We start from the raw sequence: 16,136 nt of genomic DNA, 5'->3' as shown, positions 1-16,136 counted from the left end.
GTATAAGTAGCTCTCGTGTGAATTTCTGCTTTGTTTAGTAGCATACGAATTTTTGACACATAGGTTGTGCAATAGTGTACATAGGTGTTCGATAATAAGTGTAGCACAGGAAAATAATGCAACTTATGCATTTTAATAGCTTAGTAAATGCATTAGAGGCATTTATTCAGCATGCATAGTTTTACTATAATTGTATGGGACTACGGTCCAATGGGTGGGCTCCCTCAGTCGCCTCTAGGTTCAGATAACCTAGCTCTAGGTTCAGACAACCTAGAAATAGCAATATAAAAAGAACTCAGCTATAATCAGTATTTTATTTTAGCAGAGGCACTGTACTGGATTAGATATCCATTGGGTTGGGCTCCCACAGTCGTCCCTAGGTTTAGATAACCTAGTAACCCTACTAAATTCGGGACTTGCAAACCCGGGTCTAGTTAGAGATGCGCGCATAGCAAGTACAGTTGTCGGGCCCAAACAGCAGCATGATTATTATTTTAATCTATTTATGAGAATAGTTTTCAAAACTTCCCAAATAGTTATGTGGATTCAGTACAACTTTAACATTAGTTTAGAATTAGCTCAGCTCAGTTTTGTATCGGTTTAGTTTTCTATTGATACATATGATAGCTTATGTTAGCACTTTTTGTCATGACTAGTTTGTTTGTATGCCATGCTATGCTTTTACATGTTCTGTATTCATACATTTCAAATAGCATGTTTTAAAAGCATAATTTCATCGTATGCATGTTTTAGTGAGGTAGATGATTTCTTACTAAGCTCTCAAGCTTACAGATACTCTTTTCCTTATACTGCAGATAAAGGTAAAGGATGTAACACCCCTAGAAAGCCTAGATAAGAAAGTAAGAATAATGAGAGTTTGAAGGTAGTGAAAAGAAGGTGTAAATATTCTAAGTTGAATATTAAGATGGGAAGGATTTAGATGATTAAAACTTTATGAAAGAAAATAAAGTTGAGAATATAAATCATCTATATTTATAATACATGGAATTAATGTAAACAAAAGGAAGGAATATGAGATAATATATATGTGTATGAAATATTTATGCATAATGCATAATATGGTGATATATGAATTATTATGTACAAAAGAATATCAATAATATGTTAGAAGAGAAATAGGATTGAACCTTGGACCTCTTGTAAGGAACATGTATAGGATATCAAAGGGGATAGGAGAATTATTGATAAGGAGAGAAAGGACTAAGTAGTTAAGAATAAGAAAGGATTCTTTTTACTTAAAAGGAAAAGGAAGTAAAAAGAAGTAAAAATATACATAACCAAGTTTTGATCCTTGGTTCTCTTGTGGATGCATGCATATGTTAACCAAGTGTGATAGGAGAGGATATTGTAAGAGGAGAGATAGGAATTTTAATTAAAGGAAAGAAAAGAGAGAACTCAAGAAGCATTTCTCTAGAATATTCTTATCATTAAAGAGGAGAAATAAATAAGGAGGATGAATCAAGTCAAGTTTTCCTCCCCTCATTTTAGTATAAATAGGCATGGAGGGGTGGCTTCATCCTCAACTCACTCTCCTCCTCTTCTCCTAGAGGTGCTGAGACACTCCCTCTTTTCTTTCTTTCTTTTGTTGCCGAGCAACACAAGAGGAAGAAGCCTCCTCTTCTTCCTCCTCCTCTCCACCAAAAGACCTAGCCACTTCTTCCTCCATTGGTGCCGAGCAAAGCAAGCAAGGAAGAAAGGTCCACAAGCAAGTTCTCAACTCTAGGAAACTTAAGCAAAGAAGGTAAGCTTCCCCTCACCTGTGGTACAAGGCTTCTTATGTATTTTCAGATTTTTTTTATGAGGATTTTTAAAGCTAGAAACAAATTTAAGAAAATTCGGATTCAAAAGGGTTTTTTTCAATCTAGGAATACTTGTATAAGTCCTCTCTTCATGATGATTTTTCTATGTCTTGTAAGAAAGTTTTTCCCTATGTTTTTATACACATATGATGCATGATGTTCTTAGTAACTTTTGCCATGATATTTACTTAGGCTTTCCATGCTTTAGGCCACTTAAGAAACCTAGCTTAAGGACTGGTAGGTTTCGACCATGAAGGAAAATAAAAGAAAAAGGGAAAGAAACCTAGGAAATGCTATACATAATGAGAAGAAATGAAATTATGTTATGTAATATGCTATGATAGGTTATAGCATAGGAAATGCTATACATAATGAGAAGAAATGAAATTATGTTATGTAATATGCCATGATATGTTATAGCATAGGAAATGCTATACATAATGAGAAGAAATGAAATTATGTTACGTAACATGCCATGATATGTTATAGCATAGGAAATGCTATACATAATGAGAAGAAATGAAATTATGTTACGTAACATGCCATGATCTGTTATAGCATAGGAAATGCTATACATAATGAGAAGAAATGAAATTATATTATGTAATATGCCATGATATGTTATAGCATAGGAAATGCTATACATAATGAAAAGAAATGAAAAAGAGAATGCATGAAAGATTGTTAGGGACATGATATGATAGTTATGCATGATAAGTTATTTTTGTATGGTTTGTACCAAGGGTGGGCTCCGTAAACGCCCCGGGGTCGATGGAGTAAGACTCGGGCCTCGTCAGTAATGGGCCTCTGAGTGCCCTAGGTCGATGGAGTAAGACTTGGGCCTCGTCAGTAATGGGCCTCTGAATGCCCTAGGTCGATGGAGTAAGACTCGGGCCTAGTATGTATGCATGGTAGGGTTCAAGACTTGCTACCTTGGACCTACCTATGAAGCGCGCGCATTATGTATGTGGTACAAACCGGGATCCCCTCTAATGATGATATTAATTTCAAGTACTTATAAGTATAAGTTTTCAAATTCATGATGCATTGCCTACATATGTGCTTGAATTATCTGATGATTAGATATAATGTCATGTGATATTATGATATGAATATGAATATGATACCCTTGTATGTCGTATGCTTATGATACCTCGCATGATATTGATATGCAATGATATGAATTCGGTTTTAGTGAGTAGGAAAGGAACTTACTGAGCCATGAGTGCTCATAGCTTACTTTCCTTGTACCGCAGATATGGGGGACGGATATTCAGAACGACGGAGCAACAGGAGGAGCAGATAGTGATGTGTGTGGTGGTGGCTCGGCAAGAACGATTCGGATAAATTAATATTTTTAATTATATGATCAATATATGCACATTCGAACTAATCAGAATATGTGATATCATGCTTATTTAAGAAAAAAGAATGATTTAAAATTTTCCGATGTTATAGTATAACTAAAGCATGTACGTAAGTAGTATAAGATCGTAGCGCCGCCCTTAGGTAAGAAGGGTGGGCGTTACAAAGGAAAGATGGACTAAAGGAGGTTGGAGGTCAATGCGATGAAGATGTGTGTGTGCAAAGGGGTTTGGAATGAAGATCTTAGGGATTTAGCAAATTTGACTATTTGAACCTTATTATGTTTAGTTTTTCGCATTTCAGTTTGCTTAAAAGTCATGAACTAGTGAAATATGCATCATGCCATGTTTAGAATGTTAGTTAATTGTTGTTAGAATGCATTTCAGTTAGTTTAGAGTTGGTATATGAGATTTCGGTTCGAACCAGGGCTGAAATCAGGTTCTGAAGTGAAATCAGAAACCCCGATCGATCAGCCGATCGATTGGAGGCTTATCAATCGATCAGTTGATCGATTGGGCAGCTTATCCCACGAACAGAATGCGTCTGGATTGATCAGTCGATCGATCCAGCCGAGTTTTGTCACGAACAGAAGGTTTGTGGATCGATCAGTCGGTCGATCCGAGTTGAACCCGCGTACAGCGCGTCATCGAATCGATCACTGGATCGATTGGACATACTGGATCGATCAGCCGATCGATCCAGACGCTAGTTTCTGCATATAAGTAGGGTCCTAAATCGATCACTGGATCGATTGCCTAACCTGGATCGATCAGTCGATCGATCCAAAGTAGTCTCCGTGCACAGTAACATGCTGGATCAATCCATGGATCGATCAGAGGCCTAGTACTAGCTGAAACCACCTTAGCTCAGCTCCAGACGACAGCAAAGACCTAGAACACCCCTTCTAGCATAGCCACCGCAAATTCAAGGGGTAGTTTAAACATTAAGTTTAGATAGTATAGCGATTAACAGAAGCATATTCATTAGTTCAGTAAAATTTTCATCAGATCAGTTTTCCGCACATGAATTAGACAACATAAGGTAACGATCGGCCTTACAGCCTAGCCAGTAGAAGGTGGGTCGTTACATCTTTGTACATTTGTAACCTCCCACTATTGACTTCAAAGTTGTCGGCCACCTGCTGGGCCATGAGCTAGGAGTCTGAGTGGATGATCACTTGAGTGGCTCCCACATGTCGGGCTGCCTATAACCTAGCCAACAATGCTTTGTATTTGGCCTCATTATTGGAAGCTCAAAAGTTTAGCCAAACAGCTAGCTTCATAATTTGTTCTTGTAGGGATATGAGTAGCACTCCTACATTGCTTCCCTACTGAGAGGAGGACCCGTCTATATAAACTTTCCATGTCTCATTAGAGTAAGGCTAATGGACCTCTGTCAGGAAATCAGCCAAGACTTGGGCTTTATGGCTACCCGAGACTGATAGTGTATATCATACTCGCTTAGTTCGATCACCCATTTGATGGGCCAACCAACTGCCTATGGGTTACTAAGAATTCTTCCCAAGGAATTGGTCATATGCACCGTGTCTAGATGTGCTAGAAAATAAGGTCTTAAGTGGCGAGACATGAGAACTAACCCATAAGCCAACTTTTCGAGTACCGTGTAGTTAGACTCGACTACTTTTAATAGGTGGCTAAAGAAATACACTAGTCATTACACATTATCCTGTTCTTTCACTAGAACTGCCCCCACAACTATAGAGGTTGTTGATAAGTATATCCAGAGTGGTTCTCTCGTAGTAGGCTTGCATAGAGAGGCAGGGCTTCTAAATGTTGTTCCAACTCCTCAAAGGCATTATCGCATACTTCATCCCACTGAAATTTTACTGCTTCTTGGAGTATTTTGAAAAATGGGAGAGCTCGGCCTGTTGATTGGGATATGAATATTGAGACCGTAGTGATATGTCCTACTAGCTTTTACGCTTCCCTGAGATTTCTCGGAGCTTGCATATCGTGGAGGGCTTGCACTTTCTATGGATTTTCTTCTATACCTCGCTCTGTTACCAGATATCTTAAAAAATTTCATCCCCTAGCTCCGATTAAACATTTTAGTGGGTTTAGTTTTAGACCATATTGTCTAGCATTCCGCAAGTTTCCTCAACATCTGTAATAAGGTTTATTGTCAGGGTGGACTTGATGAGAATGTCGTCTACATAGATTTTGACGTTCTGCCATATCTGCTCTCAGAAGATCTTGTCCATCATCCATTGGTAGGTGAATCCTACATTTGCAACCCGAATGGCATAACTATGTAGTTGAAAGCGACATCCACGGTGATGAAACTAATCTCTTGATCCTCCAAAGTTAGGGGGATCTGATGATATCCTTGATAGGTGTCGAGCATGTAGATCCACTTGCACCCTGAAGTTGAATCCACCATCTGGATTGAGTCACACGTGAGAGGAGGGTGGTGAATTACGTGGTCTTGAAAATTTGTTCTTTTCTATTTTGAAGTCAAAGTGCGTGGCGGAAAACTAAGTTAGAAATCGAAGTAGAAAAACAAGCAAAAGAACAAGAACACAAGCGGTTTTACTTGGTTCAGAGTTTTCGACGATTCCTACTCTAAGACCCGGGTACCGTGAACCTATCAATGGATAATCCACTAAAATACCTCTTTTGGAACTGTCGAAAGAGGGGATCGAGTACAAAGAAAGTTGGAGAAGTGTAACACGCTACACTTCCTGTTTGTAGAAATTAAGTACAATAAAAGAACTTTAGTTACCAAACAATATTTGAAGTTGGTCGACTTGAGCTCGGTGTTTGGTAGGCTTCTCAGTGATAGTCAGGCATAGTAGAGTCGTAGTAGGGCGGCAGCAGGAGGCGGGAGCAGTCGGAAAGCTGTTTGGTTGCGTAGAAGCATGTATCAAAGGTATCTCTGAAGCTTTCTCAACCCCTTCTTTTATAACCCTTTGGAGGGGTCTCCAGAGCTTATCAGATCCCCAAAATTCAGATCAGACAAGCAGAATTCAGCCTTATCCTTTACTATTCAAATCTGGCTGATCTGAGGCACCTCCATCATGCTAGTTCAACTCACCATTTTTCAGAGGCCATATCTTTTGACTCTGAGCTCGGAATCAAGCTCTGTCAGTTACCATGCGTGCAAAATTCAATGATCTACGTTTATCTCTATAACATAGAGTTATAATATATGCATGAATAGTTCATATATATTTATGAGTTAGATCCTATCTTACCAAGACTAGGATCTAGTTAGGGTCTCAATTTAGGTTTTCAAAATGGACCTAAATTAGATTGATGCCTATTGTCCCTTCGAATGGGGAAACGTCCTCACTTAATTACTCTCCTCCAGTGACTTACATCTACTTGATAGGTGTAGAGTTACCTTTCAGAATCGCACATCTGAACTTCGGGAATCAAATATCCCGATCTACCCGAAGTACACATCCGGTCTTCTCCAGTCAGGAATCACACATCTTGACCTATCGAAATCGCACATCCGGACTTCGTCCATCGGGAATTGGGCATCCTGACTGCCAATCAAGAATCAAACATCTTGATTGAAATTTCTTTCAATCAGGAATCAAACATCCCAACTGCCAATCAAGAATCGAACATCCCGAAATCTGCACACTTAGTAAATGCATTAGATCATGACAACACCTAACTTAACTCATTTATCATTCATCAAAACTTGAATTAGACTATTAGTGTAAATTACACCAACAATCTCCCTTTTTGATGCAATGCCAACCTGGGTTAGAGTTAGGAAAAATAATATAGAAGGAAATAGCAATAAAAACTAGCAAGTTTTGTTTTATTTCCTTAAGCATTTTTGGGTTAGTGTTTTCAAGTTTTCACTTGGTTTTAGTTTTTATTACTTAACTCTTACCCTCCCCCTTTGACATTCATAAAAAAAAATGCATGTAAATATATTTCCTTCAAAAATAAGCATAAAATTTTTTTTAAAAACTTTTTTCAAAGGACATAAACAAACACTTTTCAAAGCATTTTTAAAAATGAATATTTAAGAAGTATACGTGTGTTTTTAAGGCAAGTTTTGAGAGTAAAATTTTCAAAGAAGATTTTTAAAATAAGTTAAGAAAAACTCTCCCTGAACCTGATATATAGTTAGAAAAATATTCATCTTAAATGTTTAACCGTTAGTTACTAACTAACTACCAGAAGGTAATAGTGTTTACTTGGTTAGTCAAGTTAAGTAAGTGGATCCAGGTAGTGTTTGACTAAAATAGATTACTTAACCTAATCACTATAATTTTGGTATTTTAAACCCAGACTTATGTTGATGTACTGATATAAGCATCTGAAGTCCAGACAATCTGCCTATACATCTCACACCGTTCTAAGTTTGTGAATACACAACCAAGGTATACCTATTGTGTTTATGAGATGCTCAAGTCCTAGAACTATAGGAACACACTTTTATGGATTTGATCTAGACTAGGCTAAAATTAATTTTGAAATACTAAAAAAATGAGAATTTTTAGAAAAATATAAGTAAAGATTTTTCAAAAATAATAGTCCTAATCTATTGTGCATATTCCCAATTTTCTTTGTAGATTCCTGAAGTTGGATTCTAGTAGTGGTTTAGTGAAGATGTCAACCAGATTTGACTTGGACTCAACATATTGAGTTTAATGTCTCCTTTGGTGACGTGATCTCTAATAAAGTGATGTTTAGTTTCAATGTGTTTGGTTCTTGAATGATGCACTGAATTTTTAGTTAAGTTAATTGAGCTAATGTTATCAATATGGATTTTTATATTTTTATATTCTAGGTTAAAGTATTTTAATGTGTGCATCATCCATAAAAGTAGTACTACACACTCACCTATTGCTTTGTGCTCAATTGGAGTAGTAGATAAAGAAACACATTGTTGTTTTCTACTAATCCAGCTGACAAGTGATGGTCCCAGTAATTGATATCCACCACTTGTACTTTTATGATCTAGTATACAGTCGGCATAATCTGAGTCAGAATAACCTATTAGTTCAAATAGGTGTCCTAGGGTACCAAATTCCTACACTTAGTGTGCCTTTCGGATATATAAAATTTCTTTTTAATTAGTTAAGTGAAATTCCTTAGCACACATTTGGTATCTAGCACACATACTAACTGCAGCGTTTTAAAATTTATGAATGTGATCATCTAGGTCTTTACTACCTTCGTATTCTCCAACGACCAAAGATTTATACCTTTTGGGCAATTTCTTATCTAGCAACTCGAGAGAGAAAGGCACACCAGGTTGTTCGGGCTTCTCCTGAATAGCTGGCACCTTCCCTCTCTTGGGATCTCTTGGTGGCAAGCTCCCGGCCGAGGAGGCCTAAGACCACTCTATCTTGTTACCTTCATCTCTCGAAGATCAATAGAAGGCCCGGGGGAAGTTGTCAAGCAACTTTCTCTTAGACCTCCTGTACAAGGTGGTCGGTCCATCCTGTTGGTGCGGTTAGCACTAACGGTCCAACTTAGGTTTTGATGAATGACAAAGTAAGTTAAGTTAGGTTCATTGTAATCTAATAATCAGACTGAATGTACAAGAGAAATCCAGCTAGGTTAACGGGTCGACCGGATAGTTGGCACGAAGTCTAGCTAGGTCGACGTGCCGACCGGATAGCTAGCACGAAGTCCAACTAGGTCGACGGGCCGACCAAATAGCTGGCACGAAGTCCAGCTAGGTCGATGGGCTGACCGGATAGCTGGCACGAAGTCCAGACTGGTCGATGGGATGGCCGGATGTCTGGCAAATGATAAGTGAAGGTAAGTCACTGGAGAAGAGTGACTGTGAGGACGCGTCCCAATTGAGAGACAGTAGGTGTCGGTTCAGTTTAGGTCCATTTGGGATCCCTAGACTGAGACCCTAACTAGTTCCTAGTCCTGGGAGGACAGGAACTAATTACTCTATTTATTATATTTGTGTTAACACTTGTCTTGCAGGGTATTTATACTAACACATTTATTGCAGGGCAAGAAAGCAAGCAAGGAAGTAAAGATGTCTTCGGGTGAACAGTACCCGAGGGTGTCCTCCATGGCTTTGGAAGGTGCCTCGATATTGTTCATGGAAGGCGCCTCGGTATTGTTCATGGAAGACACTTTCTATGGCTATGGAAGGCGCCCTCCGTGGATAAAATTTGGCCGATTCACAGATAAGGCGCAGCGAAATCGGGATAAATTTTATCCCATTGGAGGCGCCTTCCATGCTTATGGGAGGCGCCCTCTAAGCCTTTTATAAGGCAATCTTGAGGAGGCATTGGAAGAACAATGATATATGAGCTACTGTACATCCATTTGAGCTTCCAACTGCTCCAGGCCTCTGCTACGACTCTACTGCAAAGCTACTGTGCTTGAGGACTATTCCGAGGACTTCCGATCACAGCTGGTAGACCGACACCGACACATGAACACTTCCACTTAGATCCTTAAGTGTCGGTAACTTTTTTCTTGTAAATAATTACTGCAAAAGAACAAGTGCAATTTGTTACACTTATTCAATCTTCTTGTACTCAACTCTCTCTTCTGGGGGTACCGGAAGAGGTTTTTATTGGATTGTCCATCGATAGGTCTGCAGGACTTGGGCCTTGGAGTAGGAGTCGTCGAAGGTTCTGAATCAAGTAAAAATCGTTTGTGTTTTCTTGTGTCTTGGTTCTTGCTTTCTTACTTTCCGCTGCATACTCGAGTTTAAAAATCGAAAAAGAAGAGTTTTTAAAAACCACGTGATTCACCCCCCTCTCACGTGCGTCACGATCCAACACATCCTTGGAGGCCGCTGGTGTATGGCACGAGTGAGAGTCCACCGTCTATTTTTTGGAGGTTGCTTATATTTTGGCCTCCTTGAATAGCTCTTACGTTCATCACGATCCAACACATCCTTGGAGGTCGCTGGTGTATGGCGCAGGTGAGAGCCCACCGTCTATTTTTTTGAGGATGCTCGTATTTTGGCCTCCTTAAATAGCTCGTACTCGTCAGGTGTTATGTCTATGTTGATTCTACCAGTATCCTCCATCTTCATGTCTCGGAACAGGCTGAGAAGATTTCCATAGACGACGTTAAATTTGATCTCATCCGGAAGTTGAGTCAGACGGAGACCGGTGACAATGCCCAAAATGTTGATTGAGGGAAGACTATAAAGTACCATAGGCTCATGCGCTAACCGCCTCGACGAGAAGGGAGGGGGAGGGTAGCCGACGAAGATATACTCAGATCCCTGCAATAGGCAGATAAGAAACATATCTAAACTTCATCTAACCTAACAATTGAGATCTTTGCAACCATATAGTACCAAAATAGAAATAAAGTCAGATTTAAGCACTTGTGAACTAAACATGAACTTAAGAATAGATCAGATCTCCACTCATGGTGCTAATGAACATTCAGATGAATTGAAGATAAGAAAACATATCCAAACCTTCATCTAACCCTAACTAATTCAGATCTATGAAACTAAACAACCAAGAAAACAAGAACTGAGCTGGAAATTGGAAAAAAAAAAATAAGATTACAAAAATGAAATCTGGGAGAAGTGATAAACCAAGGTGAGTTGGAGAATCCCGAGCGCTCTCAGATTAGTGAAGAACCGACCAATTCAGACAATCGGTTCTTATCTAATGACACAACCAGAAATAATAAATTGATGTATAACTCAGGAATCAGTAGCAACAACCGAGGTGAGAACCAATGGAAATAGAAGCAAACACTCATATTCAATTGCATGCAGTCGGAGCTTTGACGGAAGAAGATCGTCGGCTGGAAGGAGAGAATATCTGCTCGAACCACTGAATTGCTCCACTTCTCAGCTTCTTCTTCTTCACTTAGGAATCACGATCAGATTTGGACCGGATGGGTGAATTGGTATCTCTAGCTCAAAGACGAGTGATGATCGGAGGAAGAGAAGTGCCCTTAACCTCAATTGCTCGCCGGCGGTGGAAGGTGGATCGGGATCACTGGAGTAGGATTGCGCCTCCTCTGTTTTGACATGAGAACTGTAGCTAATTGACGAAGCAAACGACACTATAGCTTCTCCCTTTTAAATTAGATATGAGATCTGAATCAACGGTTAAGATTTCTCTGGATCGATCCAATGGTGGAAGTTGCCCAAAATCTGATCAAAAGATACTGATCTTCATCAAGGGTCCTGATATATTCTCTCTTAGCTTGGATGGATCAGATCTTCAATAGATGGTTCAGATCTCTCATGATCTTGATGAACGACTCAAATTGGTTCTAGATTGACTCTTCTCTATTAGCCCTAGATTTGAGCCCAAATCTAGTCTAATCTGATCGAGTCCTTGCCCTTTGATACCTATAAATATCATATTTGAATATTAGCATCAAATATCACAATAATGACATAATTTATAATTAAGTCCAAGAATAAATACAATTCATGAAATGTGATGTAAATATGAGTTTAACTTATGAAAAGATCATAAAAGCATGCATTTATGAATCAAAATATTGTGGCAAAATCATAGTTAACACGCAAACCCTTCGACCCTCAAGTCAGTTACCACGAAAATAATGTATGAAAGAAGATGAACAATAGTAGATGCGTGCATATGTGTGTGTACCTAGCCACCGGAGTGGACCTCCCTTTTTATACTGCTTTTCATAACCTCCGAAATTATGTCGTATCAGAGAATGTCGGGTGTCAGAGTATGTCCGGTGATAGAGAGTGTATGGCGGACTCCCCCTGAGTAGAGGAAGGTTCCGCTTCAAGCACGTGGTAGAGCATTAGAATATTTCCCGACCAATAGTCATTATTCTCTGACAGGCGATTACGATTATCTGACAACGTTGTCGCTTAGCGTTAGCCGACCGACCTTGATCCGACCAAGAGTAGATTGAGATTAACGTCCAAGAAAAATGGAAAGGGATTGAGCCTTGTTGACCTGACCGACACGAAGCCGGTCCAGAGTTAGCTGGGAGCTGTGCTTAGGAGAGATGAGGGGATTGGGCATTGATGACATAATCGCCATACGGCCGGCTAGGAGTATCCCTTTTTGAACTTAGTCAAGAACTAAAAGTACTCGATTACCATCTCCCCTCGATTGTTAAGGTTCATGTTCTCTTGACTGTTGATCTCATAGGTCATCCGAGTTGGTATGTGGTGGGATGCTTGCCACATGAGGTCGCGGGGTCAAAACTCGGGGTAGTCGGGGCGTAAATCCCCGATCCCTGTGCAACTCACCCCACCTGCCACATGCTCACTCAGGATACTATGATTTACCTCCCTCGTGATGACCAACGATTTCACCTTTTGCCACAAGTTCTTTTGACTGTTAACTTTCAAGCAACACTAGGGTCCTCCATTATGAACTGTATCATGCACATTTTTTTATTTTTTGAATTCTCAACTAAATTAATTACTCACGTATAATAAAATTATCAACTAAAATTTTTAATAGCAAAACGATAAGCAGTGGAACGAACGGCCACGGTGAAGAGGCGGCGAGTAGCGGACGCGCGCGTTCGTCGCCACCCTGACCATCGACATCAACTCTCCTCCCTACGCCGCTCAATCTTCTTAAAATCCAACTTCGCCACCATCCCATTCTAAATTCCACACCACCCGTACGTTGGGATATCGCGCGCCATGGTGGACGACGGCGACAGGAGCAGCTAGCAACGCGCCCACTACGCCACCATGCAGCACCCAGATCCCCTCAGGCACCACCATTCCGCCGCCTCCTCCGTAGACAACGTCGACGACTTCCTCCGCCATTCCAGCTCCTCCACCATCGATGGCTCCGGATTCTATTCCGACTATCCCATGGCCATGTCCGGTCAAAGCTCTCCCTTCATCATGTCCCCCTGGCACCAGTCCTCTGCCTCCCCCTTCCCCTGCGATCCAGCCTCCTCATCCTCCTCTGCGACCTGCCTCATAGCATCGCTCGTCCGCGAGGAAGGGCACATCTGTTCCCTGGCCGCCGTCGGGGACGTCCTCTACACCGGATCCGACAGCAAGAACATCCGTGTGTGGAAGAAGCAGAAGGACTTCGCCGGCTTCAAGTCCAGAAGTGGCCTCGTCAAGGCCATCGTCGTTGCTGCCGATCGCATCTTCACTGGCCACCAGGACGGCAAGATCCGTTTGTGGCGAGTCTCCCCCAAGAACCCCACCGTCCACAAGCGCATAGGCAACCTCCCCCGCCTCAAGGACGTCCTCCGCGGCTCGCTCAAGCCCTCCAACTACGTCGAGGTCCGCCGCCACCGCAGCGCGCTCTGGATCCGTCACTCCGACGCCATCTCCTGCCTCAGCCTCAATGAGGACCACGGCTTGCTCTATTCCGGCTCCTGGGACAAGACCTTCAAGGTCTGGCGCATTGCCGACTCCCGCTGCCTTGAGTCCGTCATCGCACACGGCGACGCTGTCAACTCTGTCGTGGTCGCCGCCTTCGGTGGGCTCGTCTTCACCGGCTCCGCTGACGGCACCGTCAAAGTGTGGCGACGCGAGCTGCTGACCAAGGCAACCAAGCACACGCCGGTGCAGACTCTGCTGAAGCAGGAGTGCGCAGTTACCTCTCTCGCCGTCAGTCCTGCTGCGCCAATCGTCTACTGTGGCTCCTCCGACGGACTCGTGAACTTCTGGGAAGGTGAGATGCAGCTGGCGCACAGAGGGGTGCTCCGCGGCCACAACATGGCCGTGCTCTGCCTCGTCGCGTCGGGGAGCCTACTTGTGAGCGGCTCCGCCGACAAGAACATCTGCGTGTGGCGGCGATACGGCGTGGTGCACAACTGCCTATCAGTGCTGAGCGGGCACACGGGGCCGGTGAAGTGCCTCGCAATGGTGTCGGAGGGGGAGGCGGAAGAACCAGGTGGTGGAGATGGCGACGCCGGCGCTGAAGGCGACGTCGGCGCCGAAAGTTGGATAGTGTATAGCGGCAGTCTGGACAAGTCGGTGAAGGTGTGGCGGGTGTCGGAGGGTCCCAGTGAGCACGCCGACGGACATGGAGGCGGCGGTGCACTAAGCTGGTGAAAGAACCAGTACCGACCCTTGGCGAGTCTTCAGCAAACAAAAAGCTCTCGTCTTCCCAATCAATCTCTGCGCCTGAACACTGATTCGTCAGCGAGGATGTCAACATTGCGCGCGCGACGGGGAAGGCAATCAACTGTGATATTGTCCCTGAATTCAACCACCCCTTTGCTTCGTTTTCTCTTCTCCGGTTCTCCTTAAACTACCTTCAACTCTATCTCTTTACACCTGAGAAGAGCCCCTTGCTCCAACTCCCTAAGCAACACATATGCTTATGCTTCTGTAGGACTTTTCTCCAACATCTCTGTTAAGAATCTCTCATTCTTTTATATGATCTGATGTGATTTTTCAGATTTTGTTCTATGATTCTTTCTACCGTATATGAGAATTTTTCATGTACAATTAGATTGTAGAAATCAGTGACTGAAATAAATTTGTTTTGTCTGGAAGACTTACTGCAAGCCAAGCATGCCAAACTGAAGATTTGATTCTTTGGAAAGGGGAAGCAATATAGGATTAAACAGAGTGATAGATGAAGGGAAAAAACAAACAAATCATATATTGAAGTTGCACTTCTCGATTACATTACATGAAGTTCTTGTTCTATGTGTTAAACTTGTAGGTTGGTGTTATCCCTCCTCTTGGACTAGGCAAAAATTAAATATCTTCAAATTAAGGAGCATTCTTTTTTAAAAATTATTAAAACATCCCATCCATACTTCGACATTTCCTACTGCCGTGTTAATGACGAAGGAACCTAGTGATGATGTGATGACATGATAATATGTCATGTGGACTCTTTTGGAGGAAATAAAATTAGAATAATAAATGATAATCTTAAATACCCATAAATCTACGTCAATGTCAAATCGAGCATATATGAAAAATAAATGATAGGATCTAACTACAGACTAAGACTGATCTAAAGTGGCTAGTGGTAAAATACAACTAACAATTAATTTTTTGAAAGCATTAGCTTGGGGTTAAGTGATAGGACTCTATTATTTTAGGATGGTACCTTTAAAGAAATCGACAGACATAAAGTCCAAAGTAATATGACTATAAGATTCAGATAAAACTTTGGGAAAATTTGGAAAATAATAAAATGTGTCATTAGTTACCTGAGTATGAGAGAAAATTCAGACTAAGTCAACAGTAAATAGAAAATCAAAGTAATATGACTATAAGGTTCAGGTAAAACATCGGGAAAGTTTGGAAAACAATAAAATGTGCCATTAGTTACCTAAGTATGAGGGAAAGTTCAGACTAAGTCAACAGTCAGAAAATCAAAGTAATATGATTATAAGATTAAGGTAAAACCTCGGGAAAGTTTGGAAAACAATAAAATATGTCTTTAGTTACTTGAGTATGAGGGAAAGTTCAGACTAAGTCAACCGTAAACAGAAAATCAAGACATGTAATTCTAATTTTATGATGAAATTCAACAATTTGCTAGAGAATATTATAAAATTCAACACATAAATCAAAATTATTGAAATTCATGCATGTTAGTAGGTCTGACAAAGCATAGTGGTTGAATGTTTCCATCACATTAGGATAATATTATAAGTACCCTAGGTTGATTTTGATGTGATTAATTGAGTTAAGTTAGGTCCTATATTGTGTTAATACCTTATGTATAAATGTGTAGGAACTTAGGAATACAAGAAGTCGAGCAAAAGACATGCGAGCGAGAAGGATGATATGGGAAATGAGTCGACGGACTTAATGCATCCCAATGAAGAAAAACAATGGAAAACTATATCGGTGGATAAGAAGGATGCACGTGGAGCGTTCGAGAGATGAGAAGTCGGGAAGAAACCTGCTCGAGGAGGACGGAGTTGGGTTCGGGTGAGCTCAACTCCGATCAATTAGAATATCACCCAAGCGTGCAGAAGCGCAAAAGAGGCCAACTCAAAGGTTAACTTGAAGACCCGAGGCACCTCAGCTGTTTGGAGGCACCTCGAATGGGCATCTATTGAAGCT

The 16,136-nt window shown here is 41.2% G+C and overlaps 1 protein-coding gene across 1 annotated transcript; it reads left to right on the top strand.

Moving 5' to 3' along the window:
- The first annotated feature begins 12,762 nt into the window (after positions 1-12,762).
- Positions 12,763-14,521, top strand: LOC121990142 (protein JINGUBANG-like). The gene has a single exon (XM_042544352.1). It carries the CDS (start codon positions 12,825-12,827, stop codon positions 14,151-14,153), a length of 1,329 nt encoding a protein of 442 aa, XP_042400286.1. The 5' UTR covers positions 12,763-12,824; the 3' UTR covers positions 14,154-14,521.
- The last annotated feature ends 1,615 nt before the right edge of the window (positions 14,522-16,136 follow it).

The sequence above is a fragment of the Zingiber officinale genome, chromosome 6B, assembly GCF_018446385.1.
Source record: "Zingiber officinale cultivar Zhangliang chromosome 6B, Zo_v1.1, whole genome shotgun sequence".
Lineage (NCBI taxonomy): Eukaryota > Viridiplantae > Streptophyta > Magnoliopsida > Zingiberales > Zingiberaceae > Zingiber > Zingiber officinale.
The sequence above is the reverse complement of the archived record's forward strand: the minus strand, read 5'-3'. Positions and strand labels throughout refer to the sequence as shown.

Bases quoted from the DNA above. Each gene is read 5' to 3' on its own strand.
- LOC121990142 (XM_042544352.1), top strand. From the start codon at position 12,825: ATGCAGCACCCAGATCCCCTCAGGCACCACCATTCCGCCGCCTCCTCC.